A 23,531-nucleotide genomic window follows, 5' to 3' on the forward strand; every position below is an offset into this window, starting at 1 on the left:
AAAGTTGTAGTTAATGGTTTGTTAATAGCGAGAAGTGTGACTAAACCCAAAATACCCCCTACAACCTGTAAAAGTATTTAATCAGTCCAGAGTGCACAAACGTAAAATTAAAACAGTGATGTGGCACTTGGTGATTTTGTTAAAAAAAATAGCTTGTTGTTCCTAGAAAGCACTAGGTTTAAAGCATCTGAATGACTGTCACAATATTGCAAAGATTACTGTATACTTTCAGTGAGTTACTCGCCAGCGCTGGTCTGCACACTGTTACAGAGGTTTAATGTTTAGCGATCGTAACGGCAGGCTCGCCACATTATAGGACAAGATTAGCCGAAGAAAACGCTCATGACGTTTTATGTTTCCTCTAATCATAACATGGCTTTTTTTCCCATCAACAAAGCTGCACATGTGGGCTTGAAGTTTCCATGACGAGGAGAGGCAGAGCGCGTGAGGTCCCTTGGGAGCGAAAGTTAAGAGAGCAAAGGAATAAACACATGTGTTTTGTTTTTAGTGGTCTTCTAATCCATGTTTATGAAGGACTTTTTATCCCAAACAACAGAATACAGGAAAATAAACAGACAAACAGATCTAAATAAGTGTGTGAAAACACTTATTTTTAAGAGGATCGTTAACATAAAAATATCAATTTTATGATCCAAAACTGAAGACTTTTTCTTACATGCAACATAAAATTTAATTTAATTTTATTATTGTTGAGGACTCTCCCATCCTCCTGTCCCCATTCATTCATTGTAATGAAAGTTAATGAGGACTGGAGCTGCTCAAGAAACTCCAATATGACCAGAAACAACAAATAAATAACATAAAAGTGGAACTATATTATGGAACTATATTATACACTATATATATATAGCAACATTTCCCTATATATATATACAGTGGGTAGGGAAAGTATTCAGATCCCCTTAAATTTTTCACTCTTTGTTATATTGCAGCCATTTTTTTCCTCAATAATGTACACACAGCACCCCATATTGACAGAAAAACACAGAATTGTTGACATTTTTGCAGATTTATTAAAAAAGAAAAACTGAAATATCACATGGTCTTAAGTATTCAGACCCTTTGCCGTGACGCTCATATATTTAACTCAGGTGCTGTCCATTTCTTCTGATCATCCTTGAGATGGTTCTACACCTTCATTTAAATCCAACTGTGTTTGATTATACAGACTGGACTTGATTAGGAAAGCCACACACCTGTCTATATAAGACCTTACAGCTCACAGTGCATGTCAGAGCAAATGAGAATCATGAGGTCAAAGGAACTGCCTGAAGAGCTCAGAGACAGAATTGTGGCAAGGCACAGATCTGGCCAAGGTTACAAAAAATTTCTGCTGCACTTAAGGTTCCTAAGAGCACAGTGGCCTCCATAATCCTTAAATGGACGACGTTTGGGACGACCAGAACCCTTCCTAGAGCTGGCCGTCTGGCCAAACTGAGCTATCGGGGGAGAAGAGCCTTGGTGAGAGAGGTAAAGAAGAACCCAAAGATCACTGTGGCTGAGCTCCAGAGATGCAGTCGGGAGATGGGAGAAAGTTGTAGAAAGTCAACCATCACTGCAGCCCTCCACCAGTCGGGGCTTTATGGCAGAGTGGCCCGACGGCAGCCTCTCCTCAGTGCAAGACACATGAAAAAACACCTGAAGGACTCCAAGATGGTGAGAAATAAGATTCTCTGGTCTGATGAGACCAAGATAGAACTTTTTGGCCTTAATTCTAAGCGGTATGTGTGGAAAAAACCAGGCACTGCTCATCACCTGTCCAATACAGTCCCAACAGTGAAGCATGGTGGTGGCAGCATCATGCTGTGGGGGTGTTTTTCAGCTGCAGGGACAGGACGACTGGTTGCAATCGAGGGAAAGATGAATGCGGCCAAGTACAGGGATATCCTGGACGAAAACCTTCTCCAGAGTGCTCAGGACCTCAGACTGGGCCGAAGGTTAACCTTCCAACAAGACAATGACCCTAAGCACACAGCTAAAATAACGAAGGAGTGGCTTCACAACAACTCCGTGACTGTTCTTGAATGGCCCAGCCAGAGCCCTGACTTAAACCCAATTGAGCATCTCTGGAGAGACCTAAAAATGGCTGTCCACCAACGTTTACCATCCAGCCTGACAGAACTGGAGAGGATCTGTAAGGAGGAATGGCAGAGGATCCCCAAATCCAGGTGTGAAAAACTTGTTGCATCTTTCCCAAAAAGACTCATGGCTGTATTAGATCAAAAGGGTGCTTCTACTAAATACTGAGCAAAGGGTCTGAATACTTAGGACCATGTGATATTTCAGTTTTTCTTTTTTAATAAGTCTGCAAAAATGTCAACAATTCTGTGTTTTTCTGTCAATATGGGGTGCTGTGTGTACATTAATGAGGAAAAAAATAAACTTAAATGATTTTAGCAAATGGCTGCAATATAACAAAGAGTGAAAAATTTAAGGGGGTCTGAATACTTTCCGTACCCACTGTATATATGGTTAAATAATAATAATAATAATAATAATAATAATAATAATAATAATAATAAATCCTATAAAATAAAAATGTAAAATTGCTAAATAATTAAAAAAAACTAAATAAGAAATATTATTATTAAATATTTAGCTGTAAAATAAATACACAAAAAATCTAAAATAGATTAGTAAGACTTTGTCTTGCATGCTATATATATATATATATATATATATATAGTGAAATATATAGTGAAATGTAGCAATTTCTGAGTGAAAATGTAATTGTTTCTATACCATTTTTTTCAATGTATAATTGTAAACTGTAAAAATGGTTTCTGATGTATCAATATGATTAAACAATAATTATAATAATAATAATATTACTATTAATAATAATAATTCCTATTAAATAAAAAATAAAAATTGCAATATAAATTAAAAACTAAATAAGAAATATTATTAATAAATATTTAACTGTAAAATACACTAAAATAGATTTTTATAGAAACAAGTGCTTTACATTACAAAGTAGAAAGACTTTTTCAGTCTATGTATTTCAGTATTTCACATTTATTTCAATGTGATACTTGCTATTTCTGTTTCTGAGTGAAAATAGTTCATAAGTCAGATTATTTTAGTGAACTGGTTGATTCAGTTAACAAAATCATTCTGTATGAATCATGAATCATGCATCATCTGCTGCTTTTTGAAAGCTTGTAATTACATGGAAAAGAGCAGCCGAGTAAATGATTCTGAATTTTCTTTTTTGAGGAACTGTTCCTCGAACACAGCAGATCAGAAAGAAACCAGTCCTTATAAAGTAATCAAACAAATGAAAACAAATGACTTGATTTGTTTTCTCACAATATATCTGGCTTATCGCACAAAGAGCGGTGGGAGCGGCGCAGAGAAAGATCTGCAAAGCAGAAAAGTCTTTTTTTGGACTTGTGTGTTGTAATACTCCTTTTGAGTGCGGTGATGCTCACATTTTCCATTTTGCAAGCTGGCAGCTGGACTAGCTGGCTCTCGAAGGGGGGGATGAAGCGATGAGGGGAACGAGAGGATTAAAGAGGTTGCGTATAAATACTTCAGCATGAGCCAGATCCTGTAAATGTTACAGTTTGTGGAGTTATGGGATCAGGGTGAAGCCCACAGCTGCGTGAAGCGGGCTCAGTCTGTTACTTCATAGTGCATATGAGTTATAGAGCTCATATGTGCTAAACGCATGGAGAATTTAGCAGCCCTGCGGTGTTCACGCTGTGACCCGACACAGTTCACATGCCTTTGATGTGGAGTGAAGGTACAGTTGTCCTGCTGCATTAATCCAGCTTTACCCAAATCCTCATTCGAGCACTGTAAGAGAATTGACATAATTGTTCCCAGATCTGTAATAGTAAAAAGGACAATCTCTGCCTGCTCTGCCAGTCGGGGTGTGAATTCCCAGGGGTCTGACCCCTCAATTAAGGCTTGCAGCCCCTAAAGGAAGCCAATATACAAGGGCTAAGAATAAACCAAAGCATGCACATGTGTCTGAGCCCAACCAAAACAGAAGGGTAAATACAGAAAAAAATAAGAATAAACAGTTTATTATAATCCCATTTGTGACCCTGGACCACAAAACCAGTCTTAAATCGCTGGGGTATATTTGTAGAAATAGCCAAAAATACATTGTATGGGTCAAAATTATTGATTTTTCTTTTATGGCAAAAATCATTAGGAAATTAAGTAAAGATCATGTTCCATGAAGATTTTTTGTAAAATTCCTACTGTAAATATATGAAAACTTATATATATTCTTAACAATATACATTGTTAAGAACTTTATTTGGACAACTTTAAAGGTGATTTTCTCAATATTTTGATTTGTTTGCACCCTCAGATTCCAGGTTTTCAAATAGTTGCATCTCAATGCATCAATGGAAAGCTTATTTATTCAGCTTTCAGGTGATGTGCAAATCTCAATTTTGAAAAATTGACGCTTACGACTGGTTTTGTGATCCAGGGTCACATTTTAGTGACATTTTGAACATAACTCTTCACATCAAAAAGATAGAGACCACCCTTAAAACAACAATTCAGTTCAGTCAAATAATCATTAAACTTAACAACACATGACCAAAAAAGGTTATCTAAAAACATTCAAAGAATATTCCACAGTAAACTTGCATAATAATAATAATAATATTAAAATTGTGATCATAAAATAATTATAATAGTCAGATAGAAAAGGTATATATAATGATAATAATCTTTATATTAAATATAAATATTAATAAATATTAATCTTATAAAAAATAAGAATTATAATAAAAATTAAAATTATACAAATAATACAGAATTTTAAAAAAATATCGAATTTTAATTTTAAATATTAAAATAGCTCTAAGCAGGGCAGCAGGATACCTAAATTATTATTCAAATTAATACATTTTTATTAAAACGTTAAAATAGTCTAACTCTAATCTGGGGAAAAAGGATGACTAAATTAATATTTAAATGAATCAAATATTATTAATAAATTAAAATAAACTCTAATGTAGAAACTTAAAATGCTAAATATTACAAATAAAATGAAGATGTGTCCTGAAATTATATATTTTTTAAATTGCATGGAATTTGTGTCAAAAAGATTGATTTCCACTATGAAATAAAATAAAATAAAATAAAATAATACAGTACACTGTGCCCTATTTTTACAGCAGGATGATTAAATGAAAATTTTAATGAATAAATGATTATTAATATATTAAAATAATCAAACTCTAACTGTGGCAGCAGGAGACTAAATGAATATTTAATTTAATAAATAATTATTAAAATATTAAAATGACTCTAAGCAGGATAACTAAATGAATAATTAAATTAATAAATTATTATTAAAATGTTAAAATAGTCTAACCCTAATCTAGGGCGATAGGATGACTAAATTAATATTTGAAGGAATAAATTATTTTTAATAAATTAAAATAATCAACCTCTATTCTAGAAAATTAAAAATACAAATAAACTATATTTGAGTCAAAAAATAATTAATTAATAAATAATTCTTAAAATATTAAAATGGCTCTAAGCAGGATAACTAAATTAATATTTAATTGAATACATTATTATTAATAAATTAATAAATTAAACTCTAATCTAGAAAATTAAAATGCTAAAAATACAAATAAAAATCAAGATGTGGCCTGAAGTTATATGTTTTTTAAATTGCAGGGAGCCTTTGAGTCAAGAAGATTGATATCCACTGATAATAATAAAATAAAATAAAATAAAATAAAATAAAATAAAATAAAATAAAATAAAATAAAATAAAAAAAAAAAAATAAATCATTTATAGTTATAGTAAAAAAAAAACATCATAAAAAACAATAATACTAATCATGACACAATACAATGCCTAATGCAGCAGTGGGTTAGTGTCTCTTCTCTTCTGCATGCTTCTATCTCCATTAATCTGAATCAATGTTATTTTTACTAGCAGGATGGAATGTGTGCTGCAGCATCAGCACTGCCTTACATGGTTTACTGTGGTGAAAGTGTGCAGTCCATTTCTTCTCCTCTCTTTCTCTCTGTAGACACAGTGAGCGAGCTCAGGGCCAGCAGGTGCTCGTGGGTAACGACGCTCCCCAAGGGGCTTTAAAACTTTTGAACAAAATTTGCTGTGATTTACCCAAAGTAGGACATGTTCTGGATAAACACTCCTATTAACCAGTAGGATTTGAAGGATAAGTATAGCGTTAAAGAAAAAGCTCACCCAAAAATGAAAATTAGCTGGAAATTTACTCAACCTCAGGCTATCACAGATGTAGATGAGTTTGTTCATGGAAACAGATTTGGAGAAATTTAGCATTAGATCACTTGCTCACCAATGGATGGTTCACCAAATTGTCATTTTTGGGCAAACTATTCCACTCTGATTGCAGGTTGAGGTGGTTTATGGTTGTTTGATAGGAATGTTGACCAACAATGGATGAACGTCCTACTAGGGTAAATCACATGGCGCATAATGATAACCTCAGATCCCAGAATGTCCCGACATGAGAACAAGACCACCAAAACACATATCCACTAAATGCAGACTTCATCTACCCCACATGATGTGACCACACAGATCTAAACAAGACCACCAGTGCACATTGTGAACTTTGCAGAAACTTTTTTTGTTGTGGCTACATGTAAACACTTGAATAAGACGTCTTGCCTCACTTTGAGAAATCATAGTGATTGCCAGGAAAGCACAGAGCAGCCGCGGATATCACAGCAGTTATTGCAAGCCAGTGCCGCAGGTCAAGTTCTGTTTCTCCTCCAGTGCTGCCGTGATGTGGTCAGAGAGCAGGTTCCTGGGGACGCTCTGTATAACCACATAAGGACAGACTTCTCTGAAATACTGTGTAAACATTCAGATGGGCCTGTCTCTCCAGTGGCCAGAGGCCATGCTCTCATCCCTCTGTTTATTTCCATGTAAAAACACCACAGACTCGTGCCAGAAAATAGCATATGCAGTAACGATCAGTGAGATGGTCTCACATATGTTTGTATATGTCATTAGGGGCCAAGCACCGAAGATGTACCCACTGGCGTTCTTCTTCTTCTTCTTCTTCTTCCGTTTCTTCCACATGAATCTATGGCAGCCCATAGAACTGTTTGTGGGAAAGTTGTAAAATTTGGCACACTGATAGAGGACAGTCTCAACATTAAGCATAGCAAATCTGGAGTCTCTAACTCAGACTCTGTAGCGCCACCACTTGTCCAAAGTTTCACTCATGTTTATGCTAATAACTTTTGAACCCTTAAGTGGTAAGTGGTAAGGTTTAGTTTTTTTTTTTTCGCTATTTTCAATAGTTCTAAAAACCTATTTTAAATTATAATTAAAATATTAAAATAACTCTAAGCAGAGCAGCAGGATAACTAAATTAATATTTATATGAATAAATTATTATTAAAATGTTAAAATAGTGCAACTCTAATCTGGGGCAATAAGATGACTAAATTAATATTTAAATGAATACATTATTATTAATAAATTAAAATAATCAAACTCTAATCTAAAAAATTAAAACGCTAAAAATACAAATAAAATCAAGTGTGTCCTGAAATTATATATATTTTTTAAATTGCAGGGAGCCTTTGAGTCAAAAATGTTGAGATCCACTAATATGAAATAAAATAAAATAAAATAAAATAAAATGTATACAGTACACTGTGCCCTATTTTTATAGCAGGATGATTAAATTAAAATGTCAATGAATAAATGATTATTAATATATTAAAATATTCAAACGCTAATTGTGGCTAAAGGAGACTAAATTAATATTTAAATTAATGAATTATTCATAAAATGTTAAAATAGTCTAATCTAGGGCGATAGGATTAATATTTAAACAAATTAATTGTTAAATGAATAAATTATTATTAAAAATGAAAACAAAAACAAACAAACTCTAATCTAGAAAATTAAAAATACAAATAAATTACATTTCTTAAAATTTGCAGGGAGCATTTGAGTCAAAAATATTGATACCCACTGATAAAAATAAAATAAATAAAATAAAATAAAATTAAATAAAATTAAATAAAATTAAATTAAATTAAAACTACTTTTTCTAATTCGTCCTAGACGTTTTGTCATTTTGTTGATTTGTCAAATTGTATTCAAATAAGGTGTGAACGAATAGAAGCAAAAGTTGGCTCATGGACCGTTCGCTATTTGCAATAGTTTAAAAAACCTAATTTTTTGAAGTCGTCCTTGACAGTTTGTCTGATTTTCACCAAAAATGGCTCATTGGCCAAAAGTTATGGAATTCAAGTTGATTCGTCGAACTGTTCTCTAAAAAAGCGTGAACTAGTTCTACAAAAAGCACACAAAAACGGATGTAAGGCTATATCTCAGCAACCGTTTGTTGTGTTGAGACCAAACTTGGTGTGTGTTATAACAAGCATGGCCTGAGGCTACCTGCAGTGTTTTGGCGCAGTCAGGAGATATGAAAAATGGCTATTTTTGCATATAACTTCTGATTGGTTTGGCCAATCACAAAACTGGTCTCTTTAGATTCAGTGCAGCATGTCGAGTTGAATCATACCCAATTTTCCCATGTCAGTCATTTTGTGCGTCAGCCGTTTTGAATTTTCGTAAAATGCTGTATTTTATGTAGACATTGATGTATTGTTATGAGACTCGGTATGTGTCTTCGGCACTATGCCCTGACAGTACTCAAAACGTTTGGGGTTAAAGCACCTTGTGGTCAGAAGTTATAATGAAATTATGAAAAATGCTAATAACTTCTGTTTATAGTAGCATATTGTCTTGATATATTCCTTGGAGAATGCTGAGAACATTGATACCAATTCTGCCATAATTGGATGAACTTCTTGTCCGCCATTTTGACTTTTTTAAAACTCCTCCTAAGCCGTAAGCCCGATTTTTACCAAATTTGACTCAGATCATCATCAGACCATGGTGGCAAAAAGTTATGGATTTCAAGTTGATATACAAATTTTCGTTTAGAGATCAACGAATTTGCTAGAAAGATGCCAAACTACATCTGAGGCTGTATCTCTGCAAAACTTTGACATATTGACACCAAACTTGATATGTTCCATTGTCACCTCACACTGACCACACCACATTTTGATAATTTGATAACAGCGCCACCTATTGGTCAAGGGTAATAAACCATTACTGTTAATAACTTTTAATAGCATTAGCCTATTGTAATGAAACTGGTCTCAAAATAATCCTTGGGTCATGCCAACAACATAGATACCAGTTTTGCCAAAGCTGGCCGAACTTCCTGTCCACCATTTTGATTTATGTTGAAAACGTACTTTTTCAAACTCGTCTTAGACCATTCATCCGATTTTCCCCAAAACTGAGTCATATCATCTTCAGACTGTGCTGACAAAAAGTCATGGATTTCATGTTGATAGATGAAACCGTATTCGTACAGCGTAACAACAAATGTGAGGCATGATGCCAAAATGACTGCAAAGCTTTGACATATTGACACCAAACTTTATTTGTGCCATTCTCACCTCACTGATCACACCACATCAATTTAGTAACAGCATCACCTACTGGTCGGCAATGATAAATCTTTTAATCATATTAATAGTGACTATTTTTTCAGCCGTTTTGCTTGAATCATAAATATGTCTTTAACTGGTCATTGATGCAGTTGGTCTGATGCTGCCAGCCATGCGTATCTTGCCTTCTTTGTGCTTGGCCCTTTAATTGCTGCACATTATTCTGTGTGTTTCTTATACAGTCTCTTTTAGGTTGGTTTTTGAACATATCAAATTAAGATTTGAAGTACACTACCCGTGCACATTCAATATAATTTAAGCACACTTTCACAAGAGAATGATAATGCCTGTCAGGTGTGAAAAAAGGACAAAAATGAGTTCTCCAGTGATGCATGTGTAAATATACAGTTTCACATCATTAGTGGACCAATTAAACTAATGAGATTATGGAGAGTGATTAAAGTTTTTGTAGTTATAAAAACATCTCATTTAACAGATCTCATTTACTGTAATTAGTTTTATGAGTGCAAGAAAAAATCTCTTCTTCTTCTCTGCCAAACTTTGTCCGGCTGTAGTGGCTGATTCTGCATGACCTTTTTTGGCATTGCTCAGACGTCCCCCTCAGACACTGGAGACAGTGGACTGTTATTCCTCTCTGATGCATAATCAAGTGTGCTGCCGAGTGTCCAAACAGGATGTGCTGTCTTTAGCAGAGGAACAGAGGGGATTCTTTCTCTGCCTTTTCCTCTCCCGCTTTCTCTCTGGACCGAACAGCCTTAAATCTGAAGCAATGAGAACATATTACCAGGCCCGTGTGGAATCTGCACCCGCCGAGTAGCTTGACTGTAGTTTAACTGCTTGAAATTACGAGAGGCTTGTAGCTTGCCATCTTTGTTATGAATATTTCTGCTTGTGCTGTCAGACCTTTACACAAGTCATTTACCATCTATGCACATCCTCAGAATAAAAGGTCATCCAGAGAGCGATGCTGGACAGTGATGTTTACAATACGTGACTTTGTACAACATGTACCTAAAATGGAAATTAAATGTTCTTTCAGAAGATTTACTGTCTGCAAGATAAGCTCCCATAAAAACAAACTGATTTATGTGCTTGTACAAGAAAAAAATGTTGGAAAATATTTGCTAGTGGACAAAAATTAGCAACAATTTATTACAAAAAGCATAAATCCTCTTGAAATGAGCTGGTTTGCTGTCATTGCTAAGTGGAGTTGGTGTGAATTCAGCTGTGAGAGGAAGTGGGTGTATTAAAAACACTTCACGACATGATGTCATTTTGATGCAGACACACATATGCACAAGTTTGCAACAACATGATATCATACTCTTGCTCCAGGCGTTTGTATGACAGACTTCCCTTGACAGATTGAGAGGTCTAACAGACTCAGTCTGACCTGCTGTTCCAGCTCACTTGTATCACAAGTTCAGTCACACTTCAAAACTCTCCTGTTTTCACACTGAGGCCACGTTTAAACGTGTTTACATGAAGATGAAAAATCACAGAAAATCAGAAAACAGCTTGTTTAGATGTGTCCAAATCTGATCCAGATTAACAACACATTCTCACTCCCAACTTGTCACGTATTAACGCTTGGTCAGGACCCCTTTAGCGTCACTTTTTGATGCCCAGGGTACCCATTCTGCGTCATTTTTTGACGTGCAGGGTCCTCCATAGTTTTCAGGGATTTGTCTTAATTTAATGGTTTGCATGCATTTGTAAAAAATAGAAATACTTCTATATAAATGTACACTTTCACTGGAGCACCTAAACCCACCCTTACCCTAAACCTACCCATTTCTAAACAATATAAAAGACATAGCAGACAAATATAAGTACAGTCACAGGTATTTTTATTGCAAAAACCAACCATAAACAAGCAGTATAAAAGCATTACAAACAAGTCCTATTGCATTCCAAGTAGGGGTGTGATGAGACACCACGAGACGGGATGAGACATGAGACTGGGTTCACGAGAACGAGACAAGATTTTTTAACTTTTCTTAAGAAATCCTCAGTGATGAAATATATAGGCAATATAGTCTTTTATTCAACTGAAAAAGACAAAATGCAAAGAAATGTAGGTGCATTTTGAACTTTATGAAATTAAACTTCCATTTTAATGAATTATATGCAGTAATAATTAAACAGCATTTAAACGAGAGCTTCACGATTCTGGATAAACTGAGAATCCCAGTTGTTTTTAATAAATTGGAGACCATGATTCTCTCACGATTCGGGGAGAACAAAGATTAGAAAACTTAACAAAATAATGTGATTTACTAGTGGTTCTGACAAACTGTTTATTGCTTAAGTCTTTTAAAAACATATATTCATTTTAAAAAAAAAAAAAAAAAAAAAAAAAAACATTCAATGAAGGAGTCAGTGTCTCAATTCATTAAGTCTTGTTTGACTATTAAAGTCTCCCGAATGAATGATTCAATGACATACTTTTTTTAAACGGGCAGTTGTCGTCACCTCCTGGCGGAAGAGGATAAGCGTTACAATACATACAAGTGTTAACATACTTTCATTTTAATCGCTACTGTAGACAATACGTGTTTATACCCAAACTATAAACTTTTATCCCAGTACTTTTATTATTTAAATGTCTGTAACACAGAAATAATGATTATAATGTGGTTAAAAAGACTGTTTGTGTTGCTCTTTCTGCGTTCACATTTACCCCGACCCTCTGATTCATTAACATGGACACCGACAAAACGTGCTTCTCACGCTCCACTGACACTCGCGATGTAAAACAGTCCTAATAGACTATTAGCTAAATCGTGTGGGTGTTTTAATCGAGATCTCAATATTTTAAGGATTAATCGTGCAGCTCTAATGTAAACACTGCAAAATGTTTTCCGAGGAGATCGCCATGAGATCTCACGAGATCCCTAATTCCAAGTCTTCTAAAGCCATAAGCTCTGTTTGCAAAGATTGAAGGTTTTAATCGCTGAAATTATCTCGCTCCGTTAACGCTCTCACATCTCATTCAAAAAGATACTCTCGAACATTAGCGTGACGCATTCGGACACGAGACACACAAGAGCCAATAGCATTTCACAACAAGGCTGTCGATAAACTGGCGGCATTTTTTGAATTTGCGCACAGACAGTAGAGATAGGAAGTTGGGATAATTTTACCGACTTGGACCTTTGAGTCTCGTTCAGCAAAATGAGCAAATCTTTTTTTGAGTTATTTCGTTTATTTTAGCAAAATATAATAAAAATGTTACGTGTTACTTCCCTAACACATCTACTTACACAAATGTTGATCACACTACAAACAAGACAAAACTATAATGCTATAAGAAACAGAAAAGAATAATTCATTGTTTACCTGGGTCTTTAGTCTATGATTAGCTCACCTCACTTCTTATCTGACAAGTTTTCGGGTTCGAGTCGTTTGTTCATCACGTGTCAGCCCCATAAGCTTAACCTATGTCTGAGCCGGAAAGAGAATTGATTAGTTCATCTCTCGCGTCTTCGGGTTCGAGTCGTTCATTCATCACGTGACAGCTCCATAAGATGAATGAACGACTCGAAAAACCCAACAGGAAACAGGTGATTCCAGTACAGAACCTAATAGGATGTTGCGCATGCGCGACTGAACGAATCACTCCCCGAGACGACTCGTTTGTCCCGAGTCACATTGAAGATTCATTCAAAATGAATGAATCGTTCAAGAACGACCCATCACTAAGCAGCAGCACACAGGACGGCGGACGGAGACGGCGATCGCATCTATTCTTCTCACAGATCAATCGTTTTGCCTCGGAACACTTGGAATATTAATACTTTTTGAATAAATTATGAATATAGTTGTATCTGCCTGTTATATCTTGTGTTTTGTGGACAAATGGTTAGATTTAGGGGCAGGGGTTGGGTTCAATGTGTACATAGTGTAATATAAATAAAACTGTTGTGACTATTTGCATTGAAAAAAATCACAGCCCAACATATATGCAATAATAGCAATATTATTACCCAATATATAATTTAATCATGACGATAAAATTCCCAGTGCCTTTTGCATCAGGACATTGACACCAAGGGTTTCTTATTTAAAGCACTGGAGGACCCTGCACGTCGAAAAATGACGCTAAAGGGGTACCCTGAGTGTCAAGAAGTGAAGCCAAAGGGTCCTGACCAAGCGTCAGTATGTGATGAGTTGGGAAAGAGAATGTGATCAGATGGATGCAAACCTTCCCATGTAAAAAAAAGGAAGTGCACTTAATTGTATTGTGTTGTGCTTAATTGCTTATTTTTTTTTAAACCTGTACTTGCAGATAATATAATATTAAAATATTACCACCATGTCATCCAAGATGTTCATGTATTTCTTTCTTCAGTTGTAAAGAAATTAAGGTTTTTAAGAAAAACATTCCAGGATTTTTCTCTATATAGTGGACTTCATTGGGGATCAGCGGGTTGAAGGTCCAAATTGCAGTTTCAGTGCAGCTTCAAAGGGCTCTACGCGATCCCAGCCGAGGAATAAGGGTCTTATCTAGCGAAATAATCTGTAATTTTATAATAAAAATTAAAATGTATATACTTTTTAAGCACAAATGCTGGCCTTGCACTAGCTCGACTTGCATTACGCAGTCACATTGGAAAGGTCACGTGTGACGTAGGTGGAAGTACCGACCCAGTGTTTACAAAGCAAATGTGCAAAGAAAGTCAAATGCCCTTTACAAAAAAAGGTAAAACTAAATTTTGGATGACTTTGAAGTTGGAGGAGAAAATGAATTTTTCGCCCTACCCTAAATTTTTTAATTGAAGCACACAGATGAAGAATTAACCACACGTGACATTTCCAACGTGCAAATTGCAGAGCTACTGTAGTGCAAGACGAGCATTTGTGGTTAAAAAGTATATGAATTTAAAATTGTTTTGCTAGATAAGACCCTTATTCTTCGTCTGGGATTGTGTAGAGCTCTTTGAAGCTGCATTGAAACTACAGTTTGGACCCTCAACCCATTGAGCACCACTGAAGTCCATTATATGGAGAAAAACCCTGGAATGTTTTCCTTAAAAACCTTAATTTCTTTTCAGCTGAAGAAAGAAAGACACAAACATCTTGGTATGGGGGTAAGTAAATTATGATAAAATTTTTATTCTGGAAGTGAACTAATCCTATAAGCACTCATTTTGTGTATTTCTCTTTCATTAGAGAAATAAAAAGCTTATGGGTGATTAGCATAGTCATGTGCTTATAGTTATATTGTATTTCAAAAAATACCATATCCTAAATAAATAAATAAATGCAACATCACTTTTTGGTAAAACTGTTTGGTGCTTTATTTTGTTGGTGTAATGTGGCTATCACCTTCATGTGTTTTATGACAACTACAGCATATTTGATCTAACTTATTTTTATTTGTTTTCTTTGTAGCAAGACCGGGCGTCAAGGTAAGCCACTCTATTCTTTGTGTAAAAACAATATTCTGTAATTTGCTTCTGTTTACTGATACATTTATGAAACTGGTATGATCAACACCTACATGATGACTGATGTTATAAGCAGGTCAGACTCTAGTGGTGTTGAGTCTCCGTCAGACAGACTGTCAGCCCGGACCAGCACATACACACGCAGAGAGAACAGACTCTCCTCTCTCAGCAAAACAGAGGACGACACAACCAGCAAAGACTATAAGAAGGTCAGGGTAATTTGGGTTAATAAAATACTACTGTGCATTCATTGCAAATATCTAATTCAGGTCAATACTTAATAAAAAATAACATTCATTTTGTATGATCCCTCTTATTTTGGTAAAACAATTAACATTTTGCTGCTTCTGAAAGGTGTATGTAAACCTTTGTTTTCAGCTGTATATACAAAATCTTGTAGAATTAAATAATGCCGATGTGTTTATCCAGTGCCGACCATTAGCGGTTTTCTGTTGACCAGCGACAGGAAAGCAGCTCCCAGAGGGATGCTAAATTAGTCTGGTGAACTCAACCCTTGTTTGTTTCATTTTATCAGCTGTATGAGGACGCACTGGCTGAGAATGAGAAGCTGAAGTCTCGACTGGATGACAGCAAGCAGGAGCTCACCAAAATCCGCTTGCAGCTTGACAGAGTCGCACAGGTGAGAGGACAATCCCAGCAGATGAGGAGAGTAATTTTCTCTGGCATGAATCATTAGTATGACCCTCAACAGCCTTTATTAAAAACAATAGCACTGGCCGGCTCTCTAAATCCAATCAGGCTCCCAAAGGTCTTGCTTTTGCTGTAGTTTACAGCATCTGTAAGGAATTACAGCCAATAATGTATCTATTGGTCCAGCAGTAGTTGCGTATTAAAGCATTCAGCTTTTTTTTTTACACATTTTGATTTGAATATGAATTTACAGTGTTATTTTACCCCCTTACAGTTTTGATTTTATGTGCATTTATTCTCTTTTGCTCATTAATCTTTCCGTGAATGTTTTTCAGAAGCAGGACAGAATATCAGAGAGGTCCACTGTATTTGAATCAGAGAAAAGGGTATATATGTTATCATTATATAATCATTTTTGACACTGTCTGAGAAATTTCAAAGTGTTTCTCTTCATTGCTGGCAAAGATCTTGAACTGATATTCCTCCTCCATGCTATTTTCATCGTAGCTCAATAACCAGTGACTCCTAAAGGTTTTATTTTTATCATATCTTTAATTTAATTTAATTTAATTTAATTTAATTTAATTTAATTTAATTTAATAATTGTTGTTAATTTGGATAAATAAGCATTTAAAAATATGCATTTTTTGCATGAAAAAATAATTAAAAAATGTAAAATCTAAATATTAAAAAATACAAATGTTATTTTATTCTATTCAATGTTTTACAGTTTATTAAAAAAATCATAATCATTTTTTTCATGTGCTTGTGTAGGAAAAAGAAGCTTTGGAGAAGAGGGTTTCGGACATGGAAGAAGAATTAAAGGTAAAAGAAAAATGTCTCTTAAATGTGGTTTTGCTGTGTTATTCTAGGTCTGAGTTGGGGTGACTTTTAAAAGCATGTTCAGAGATGCTAACTTCAAAATTTACAAGGACAGTTTGTTTGAATTAACTATTGAAAAGGTTGGATCACTTACAGTATGATTTTATCAGCTAGTGTAATTACCGTGCCTGTTTTGACCCATGTTAGTCAATCTCAGACACCACAATGCTCACTACTGGCCCACACCAAAGTCATGGCCACTACTCTCGGCTCTGTAGCATCTCACAGCTGCAGCAGTTCATGATGACCTAGTTCCAGCTACACTGGAGCCGGACTGAGTCCAGCAGAGAGACACGGCACGGCTTTTGTTCAGCATTCCAACAGTAATTGCACATAGCTGGCATTTTGAGGGGCCAAGAAGAACACAGTGCCAAATATATGAAAGGCCAAATCAATGCTTGGCAGATGAGATATCTGCGGCTGCTGTAGTCCGCCAGGCTCAGTTGGATAATTGATCCATGTTGCAAATGAGGTAACAAGATTTCTGGGGTGTTTCGACTGAGATTAGTTCAAAGTTGACTAGATTCAGCCAAGATATACAAATGACATTGTCATTTATTTTCAAATACGCAAACAGCTTTAGCTTCCGAACACCATGGCGGGAATAAAATACACTCTTAAAATATAAAGGTTCCAAGAGGGAGTTTTTAGTTTCCCAGAGAACCATTCAGTGAACAGTTGTTTAAGGGATAGTTTACCTAAAAATGAAAATTTGCTGTTAATTTACTTACCCTCAGGTCATCCAAGATGGAGGCCACCTTTTTTCTTCAGTAGAACAGTAAACAAGTTTTTTAAGCTGAAACTGTGGCCCTTGGTGATTCATAAAAACTTTGAGAGTCAAAAAAGCACATCAGGCAACATACAATTGAAGAATATGAGCAAAGGTGACTGTGAAAATAAATCTGCATTGTTTATCTACTTGATCTTTCATTCGAAAAAAAAATACACAAAGTTGTAACCTTTCACTGAAGTAAAACAATTGAAAGTGAGGGGAAACTCACATTATGAAATAAATGTTTTTCTCCAATGGACACTGACCACAATTATTGGCACCCCTAGAAATTCTTATGAGTAAAATATTATCTTAAGTGAATACGCATTCATATGTACATTATTTTTTAGCACATCAGGGTGATTAGAAGCATGAAATTGCATATTATAAATATGAGGAACACAAAGGCCAAATTCTCTTAAATCCTCATTTACACTATCAGAGTTTCAGTCAACTAAAGATGTTACAAATCTGCTGGAAGAGGACGTGTGTCTGTATCGTCATAATGGATGGTGAGGAGGAGACTTCGAGTGGTCAAAGACTCTCCAAAGATCACAGCTGGAATGTTGCAGAGAACTCATCACATGGGAGGATTTCAAGCAAAATCCTTGAAAACTTCAGCATATTCAACTGTCAGACACGACTGGAACTTCAAACGGGACTGGCTTCGATGGTCCGATGAAACTTAACAAGAGCTTTTTGGCAGCAAACTCACCAGATGGGTTTGGTGCAAACAGGGATAAAAAGTACCCCATGCCCACAGTTAAATATTCTGCTAGATCTTTAATGTAGTGGGCCTATTTTTCTGCCAGAGGTCCTGGACATTTTGTTCAGATACATAGCAAGAGGGATTCTATCAAATACCAACAGATAAAACATCTAAACCTGACTGCCTCTGTTAGAAATCTTATAATGGGATGTGGTTGGATCTTCCGTCAGGTCAGTGATCCAAAATCAACATCGAAATCAACGCAAAAATGTGTCCACAAAATGAAGTTTTTGCCATGGCCGTCCCAGTTCCCTAACCTGAACCCTATAGAAAATGAGTGGGGTGAACTGAAGAGAGAAAGCACCAACATGGAGCTGGAAATCTGAAGGATCTGGAGAGATGAAGGAATGGTCTGTAACCTCTTGTCAGGTGTTCTCCAAACTCGTCACGCATTACAGGAGAAAACTCAGAGCTGTTTGTTATCTTGAAAAAAAGGATTTTTCAATAATTGCCAGTAACTGTGGCCAACGTGAACTAGAGAAAAACATTTATTTCATAATGAAATTTTACCCCTACTTTCCATTGTTTAACTTTAATGATAGGTTTGAATTTTGTGAATTTTTTGAATGAAAGATTAACAGGATAAACAATGCAGATTTATATTAACAGCCACCTTTGCTCTTATTTTATTTAAGGGTGCCAATATTAATGGAGGGTGTTGTGGAAATTCCCAAAGCTAATCTGACTTCACCACGGACAACTCAAACAACTACAGTTGTTAATATAGTAACTATAGTATCTCGGGCTAATTCCCTGAACTCCCCGAATACTTGCAATACAATCCAAACAACTACAGTATCTCGAGCGAATTCCCAGAATTCCTCGAATACAATATAATCCAATACTTCCCTGAAGTATGGTGACGGCGTCCCGTCAAGAAGCTACTGTCACTACCTCAATCACACATGAGCACACAGGTCTTTAGCATCTATACACTCTCACTGCCCTTCTCAGCTGTACGCTGTTACCTCAGTACGCTGTTACCTCAGCCCTCAGACTGTACTTTTCTGAACAAGTCTATAGTAAACATACCCTTTCGACGTATTCTAAGGCCATTAAATAAAAATTTCCATCACAAGGGCAATGTATATTGGCGTCCTGTGAAGGGAAAACATCAGCCTGTGAAAGAAACCAAATATTATTTACAACATTATTACCTGTAATCCAGAGATTATTTTTAGTGAACTTGTTGAACCACTTCTAAAACAGTTTGCTGCTTGAGCAGCAGAGAAATACATGTTACTCAATCAAAACTTACTGTCCCAACTCAAAATAAGCCAATGTACCAGTGTTTATAATCCTATGATGCCAGATTTTTTAGCCAACTTATTTAGTGCTCCAGTTCCTCCAGCAGTCACTGAACTAAAGAAAATGTTCAGACCTCTCTGTAAAAAGGAACTGATTAAACTAGTTATTCACTTTATATGCCTCGGACATGATGTAAAACATCTGCATTTCACATCAATATTGTTTGATTATGTACAGTGCAATGCGAAAGTTTGGGAACCCCTTGCAGAATCTGTAAAAATGTGAATAATTTTAACAAAATAAGAGAGATCATACAAAATGCATGTTATTTTTTATTTAGTACTGTCCTGAGTAAGATATTTTACTTAAAGATGTTTACATATAATCCACAAGAAACTGAAATTATTAAAAGAACCCCCTTCAAAAGTTTGGGAACCCTTGGTTGTTGATACTATGTGTGGTTACCTGGATGATGTTTGTTTGTGATGGTTGTTCATGAGTCCCCTGTTTGTTCTGAACAGTTAAACTGATAACTCTTCTTCAGGTCCTGCAGATTCTTCAGTTTTTCAGCATCTTTTGAATATTTGATCCCTTTCCAGCTGTGACTGTATGATTTTGTGATCATCTTTTCACACGTTAGGAGCCGGGGGTGAAAACTTTTGAACAGAATGAAGAATTTAACATTTTTCTTATGTTGTTGAAATATATTTTTTTCCATTTAATACTCTCCTTTGAAAGCAACAGAAGATACTTGCATGTTTCCTGGAAGACAAATTAACCCTCTGCGGTCGAAAAACACACCAGCGCGGTTTGTGGCAGTTTTTCTGATAACTCCTAAAAGGAACTTAAGTTACTCAGTCATTTTTGATCGTACAGATGAGCAATATATAAATCAAATCTGTAAAGGGTCTACTTTTATTTGTATACACTCATAATAACAACAAAATGTTGCAGTTTTATAAAATAAAGAAAACAAACAGGATGTGCAGTCTGCCACGTTGGTCTCTGTGATTTTCGTTTAGAAATGCGTCACTAAAATGAACTAAAACTCTGCTTGAAAGCTTGATATATCTACTTTTAAACAAAATAAGTTTCATCAAAAACAAATATTCTGTGATAAAAGTGATTTTGAAAAAATTGATTTTCACTAACCGCGCATAAACATGGTTTTCTCAAAAACACAATCATGTATACTGAGACTTCAGCCATTAATATGTTTTTAAGATGATAAAAGCACAAATGTCAGGGCATGTCAAAACTTCTCCAGGGCCCCAAAACACCCTCAGACTCCAGAGGGTCAAGTACAATTTACCTTGATCTTCAAATTCAAAAAGTTTTCACCCCCGGCTCTTAATGCATCATGTTTCCTTCTGGAGCATCAGTGAATGTTTTTAATAAATGTGTTTGAGTCCCTCAGTTGTCCTCAGTTTGAAAAGATGATCTCAAAATCATACAGTCACTGCTGGAAAGGGTTCAAATATGCAATAGATGCTGGAAAACTGAAGAATCTGCAGGACCTGGAGGATTTTTCTGAAGAACAGTGCTCAGTTTAACTGTTCAGAACAAACAGGGGATTAATGAACAACCATCACAAAACAAAAAAACAGTCATAGATCATCCAGGTAAACACACACAGTATTAAGAACCAAAGAACTTTTCAAGGGGGTTATTTTAATAATTTCAGCTACTTTTTTGTCTTGTGGACTATATGTAAACGTCTTTTATGTAAAATATCTTACTCAGGACAGAGCTAAATAAAAAATAATCTTTAAGGACCACAGTTTCAGCTAAAAAAAATAAAAATAATAATAAAAAAAAAAAGAAAAAAGTCACATCCTGGATGGCCTGAGTATATTTTCATTTTTGGGTGAACTATCCCAATTACTAAGAATCATTTTTCCACTATAAAGAACCTTTTTTGCAATGGAACGGTTCCATAAAGATTCTTGATGGAACCATCAATACCATTAAAGAACATTTATTTTTATTGTGTACATTTATGAAGCTTTTCAAACACTGATTGGCAGGTCCAACAGACTCTCACTTCATCAAGCTTATAAACATAAGAAAATAAGAAGCACTTGTATTTGTTTGATCAGTGATCTCACTATTGCCCCAGCAGACGCCCTCAGTGAGGTTTCGCTACCAGCCCTGAGTTCATCCTCAGCTGGACTGGGTGAAAGAGGGGCAGATGGTGAGTGGTTTTGCCCCACGCGTGGTTGCCTGCTCACACACACCCAAACACACCCATTACAATACAGTGTGGGTCATGTAGATCACTCTTAGTCACAGATCCATTCTCTCTTCTTTCTGTAATGCTCTCGAAATAACTCTTACCCTAATTCCTCAACAGCAGGCTTACTGTCCTAAAAACAACAGTGAGCACTGTATGAAAAACTGCTGCTCTTTGTGGAAAAAATATAAAAATGACAATCCCAGAATGCATTGCAATGATCCAAAAGGCTGAGCCAAGCGTAATGTTGATTATAAATGCTGTGTTCATGCCATGTTGTAATTACCCTAATTACTAGATGACAACCCGGGACGTCCTACTCTGAGCCGTTCATGTCCTCAGACTTGGAATTGTGCATCTCTGTGGCAACACTGTTAACGGCAAAACGAATCTGTGTAATTTGAGTAATCAAGAGACAAAAACCACAATGGAGTGCTGCAGGGATGACGTATTTTTTGTAGGCCAAAACCTAGAGATGAGTTCGGATTTAACACTCTGGTTCCATTGTCCTAAAGTCAATGGGTTTTTGAATAAATGCCTAAAATAAGGTAGCTCACACAAGCGGTGTGCAATGTGCAAAGTTTTAGCGATTAATAAAAAACAAAATCACTGTTTGGCCAACTATTTCAGTGTGGAGATAAAGGTTAAGATTATGATTTTTCAGTAGTATTACATCACACGTTAATATATATTAGCACAGTTTGTTTACTTTTGAGATCTGAAGAAGCGTTTGGATCTGAAAACGGTGATGTGTAACATCAAACTTAACTGGACTGGAACGAATGGCTTTTTTTGAAGGATGTTGCTTTAGGTTAGATGCATAGCTTACTAGTAATGGAAATCTACTGAGTAAGTCATAGTTCAGCAGAAAAAGCCGACAGCCGTTGTCCTCAACACCATCTAGAAGCCATGTTATGACAAACTGAGTCATGACAACAGCACTTGTACTGCTATCTATGCTGGCTGATATGACATGCCTACCTCTGTCAAAGCAGTGCGTCATTTCATAGAGTTAACCATTCAGATATCTGACTACAGATGCTCTTTGTGGAGGCAAAACAATGAATCATGAAAGAGCTATGAACAGATGCTGGATGCCTTGCAGTTCTCTGTTGGTTTTTCATGCATTGGAGAAACTCAGTGGCCTGGTCCCAGATCCGTAAGCCGTAAAACCACGTTTGGAAACGGTGTCAAACCTCAGGGTTTCTCCACATGCTGGTTCAGGAAGTTTCTGAGGTTGACCGCAGATGCCTCACGCCGCTCATTAATCTCCTCACTGCACAGTGTGGGGCTTTTATGCAAGAAAGTAGTGGCGATTACTACTTTTTAAAGGTCCTCCAATAAAAAGCTTGATTTGATTTTAAGTAAGATGTTTGCCTGTCCTCCTCATCCTTTTTGTGAATGACTAGTTGCACGTGCTGTGTCAGTGAGTTTATCCAACACAGATTTCTGTTCTCACCTGATTGTCTTTGCATGCTTATATTTCTGTTTCCATTCTAAAGTCAACATGAAACTAACTTTATTTAAATGCTTTCAACATACTGTTTGTCCTTGAGAAAAATGATGAAGGTGGAGAGAAATATAAGAGGGTGGTGCAACAATGGCAACCAAATATATTACAGTTAAATGTGGCTATATGGAGTTTCACCAGGATTGTAAACCATTCAGAATTAAGTTCAGGTTAACAGTTTAAATGGCTGGAAAAAAGGGTCTATGAAAATTTGCTATCAAGATTTTGTTAGTCCATTACCCCTAGTATAAAAGCCTAAATTGGCCTGAACAAGCAATAAGTGGATCTGTGCATTGAGTTTTGTCCCAAATTCAAGTGTTAATAAAAAAAAAAATGGTACAGTAAAAACTGAAAACCTGAAACACTGAAACCCCACTGTAACTGTTAGAATGGCCAAGGATCAGCAATCTATACAAAAAACTGATTGTGCAGACCAAACCGTAAGACGCAGAGACTTGAAACTTTGAGGGGTGGTAGTACTCACATCACCAAGGCTCGGC

At 35.8% G+C, this 23,531-nt stretch overlaps 1 protein-coding gene across 3 annotated transcripts in view; it reads left to right on the forward strand.

Moving 5' to 3' along the window:
* Window positions 1–23,531, forward strand: part of LOC127154606 (protein phosphatase 1 regulatory subunit 12B) — a 42,949-nt gene that overhangs the window by 10,083 nt on the left and 9,335 nt on the right. Inside the window, exons 2-7 of one of the 3 annotated variants that reach the window (XM_051096244.1) lie at window positions 14,911–14,927; window positions 15,040–15,175; window positions 15,502–15,606; window positions 15,953–16,003; window positions 16,392–16,442; window positions 21,411–21,482. In XM_051096244.1, the coding sequence (XP_050952201.1) occupies window positions 14,911–14,927; window positions 15,040–15,175; window positions 15,502–15,606; window positions 15,953–16,003; window positions 16,392–16,442; window positions 21,411–21,443 (393 nt within the window). In that variant the 3' untranslated portion in view covers window positions 21,444–21,482. The remainder of the gene's footprint in view (window positions 1–14,910; window positions 14,928–15,039; window positions 15,176–15,501; window positions 15,607–15,952; window positions 16,004–16,391; window positions 16,443–21,410; window positions 21,483–23,531) is intronic. The other 2 variants (XM_051096241.1, XM_051096243.1) reach the window with 2 other exon arrangements.

This window comes from Labeo rohita, chromosome 23, assembly GCF_022985175.1.
Source record: "Labeo rohita strain BAU-BD-2019 chromosome 23, IGBB_LRoh.1.0, whole genome shotgun sequence".
In the NCBI taxonomy this organism is placed as follows: Eukaryota; Metazoa; Chordata; class Actinopteri; order Cypriniformes; family Cyprinidae; genus Labeo; species Labeo rohita.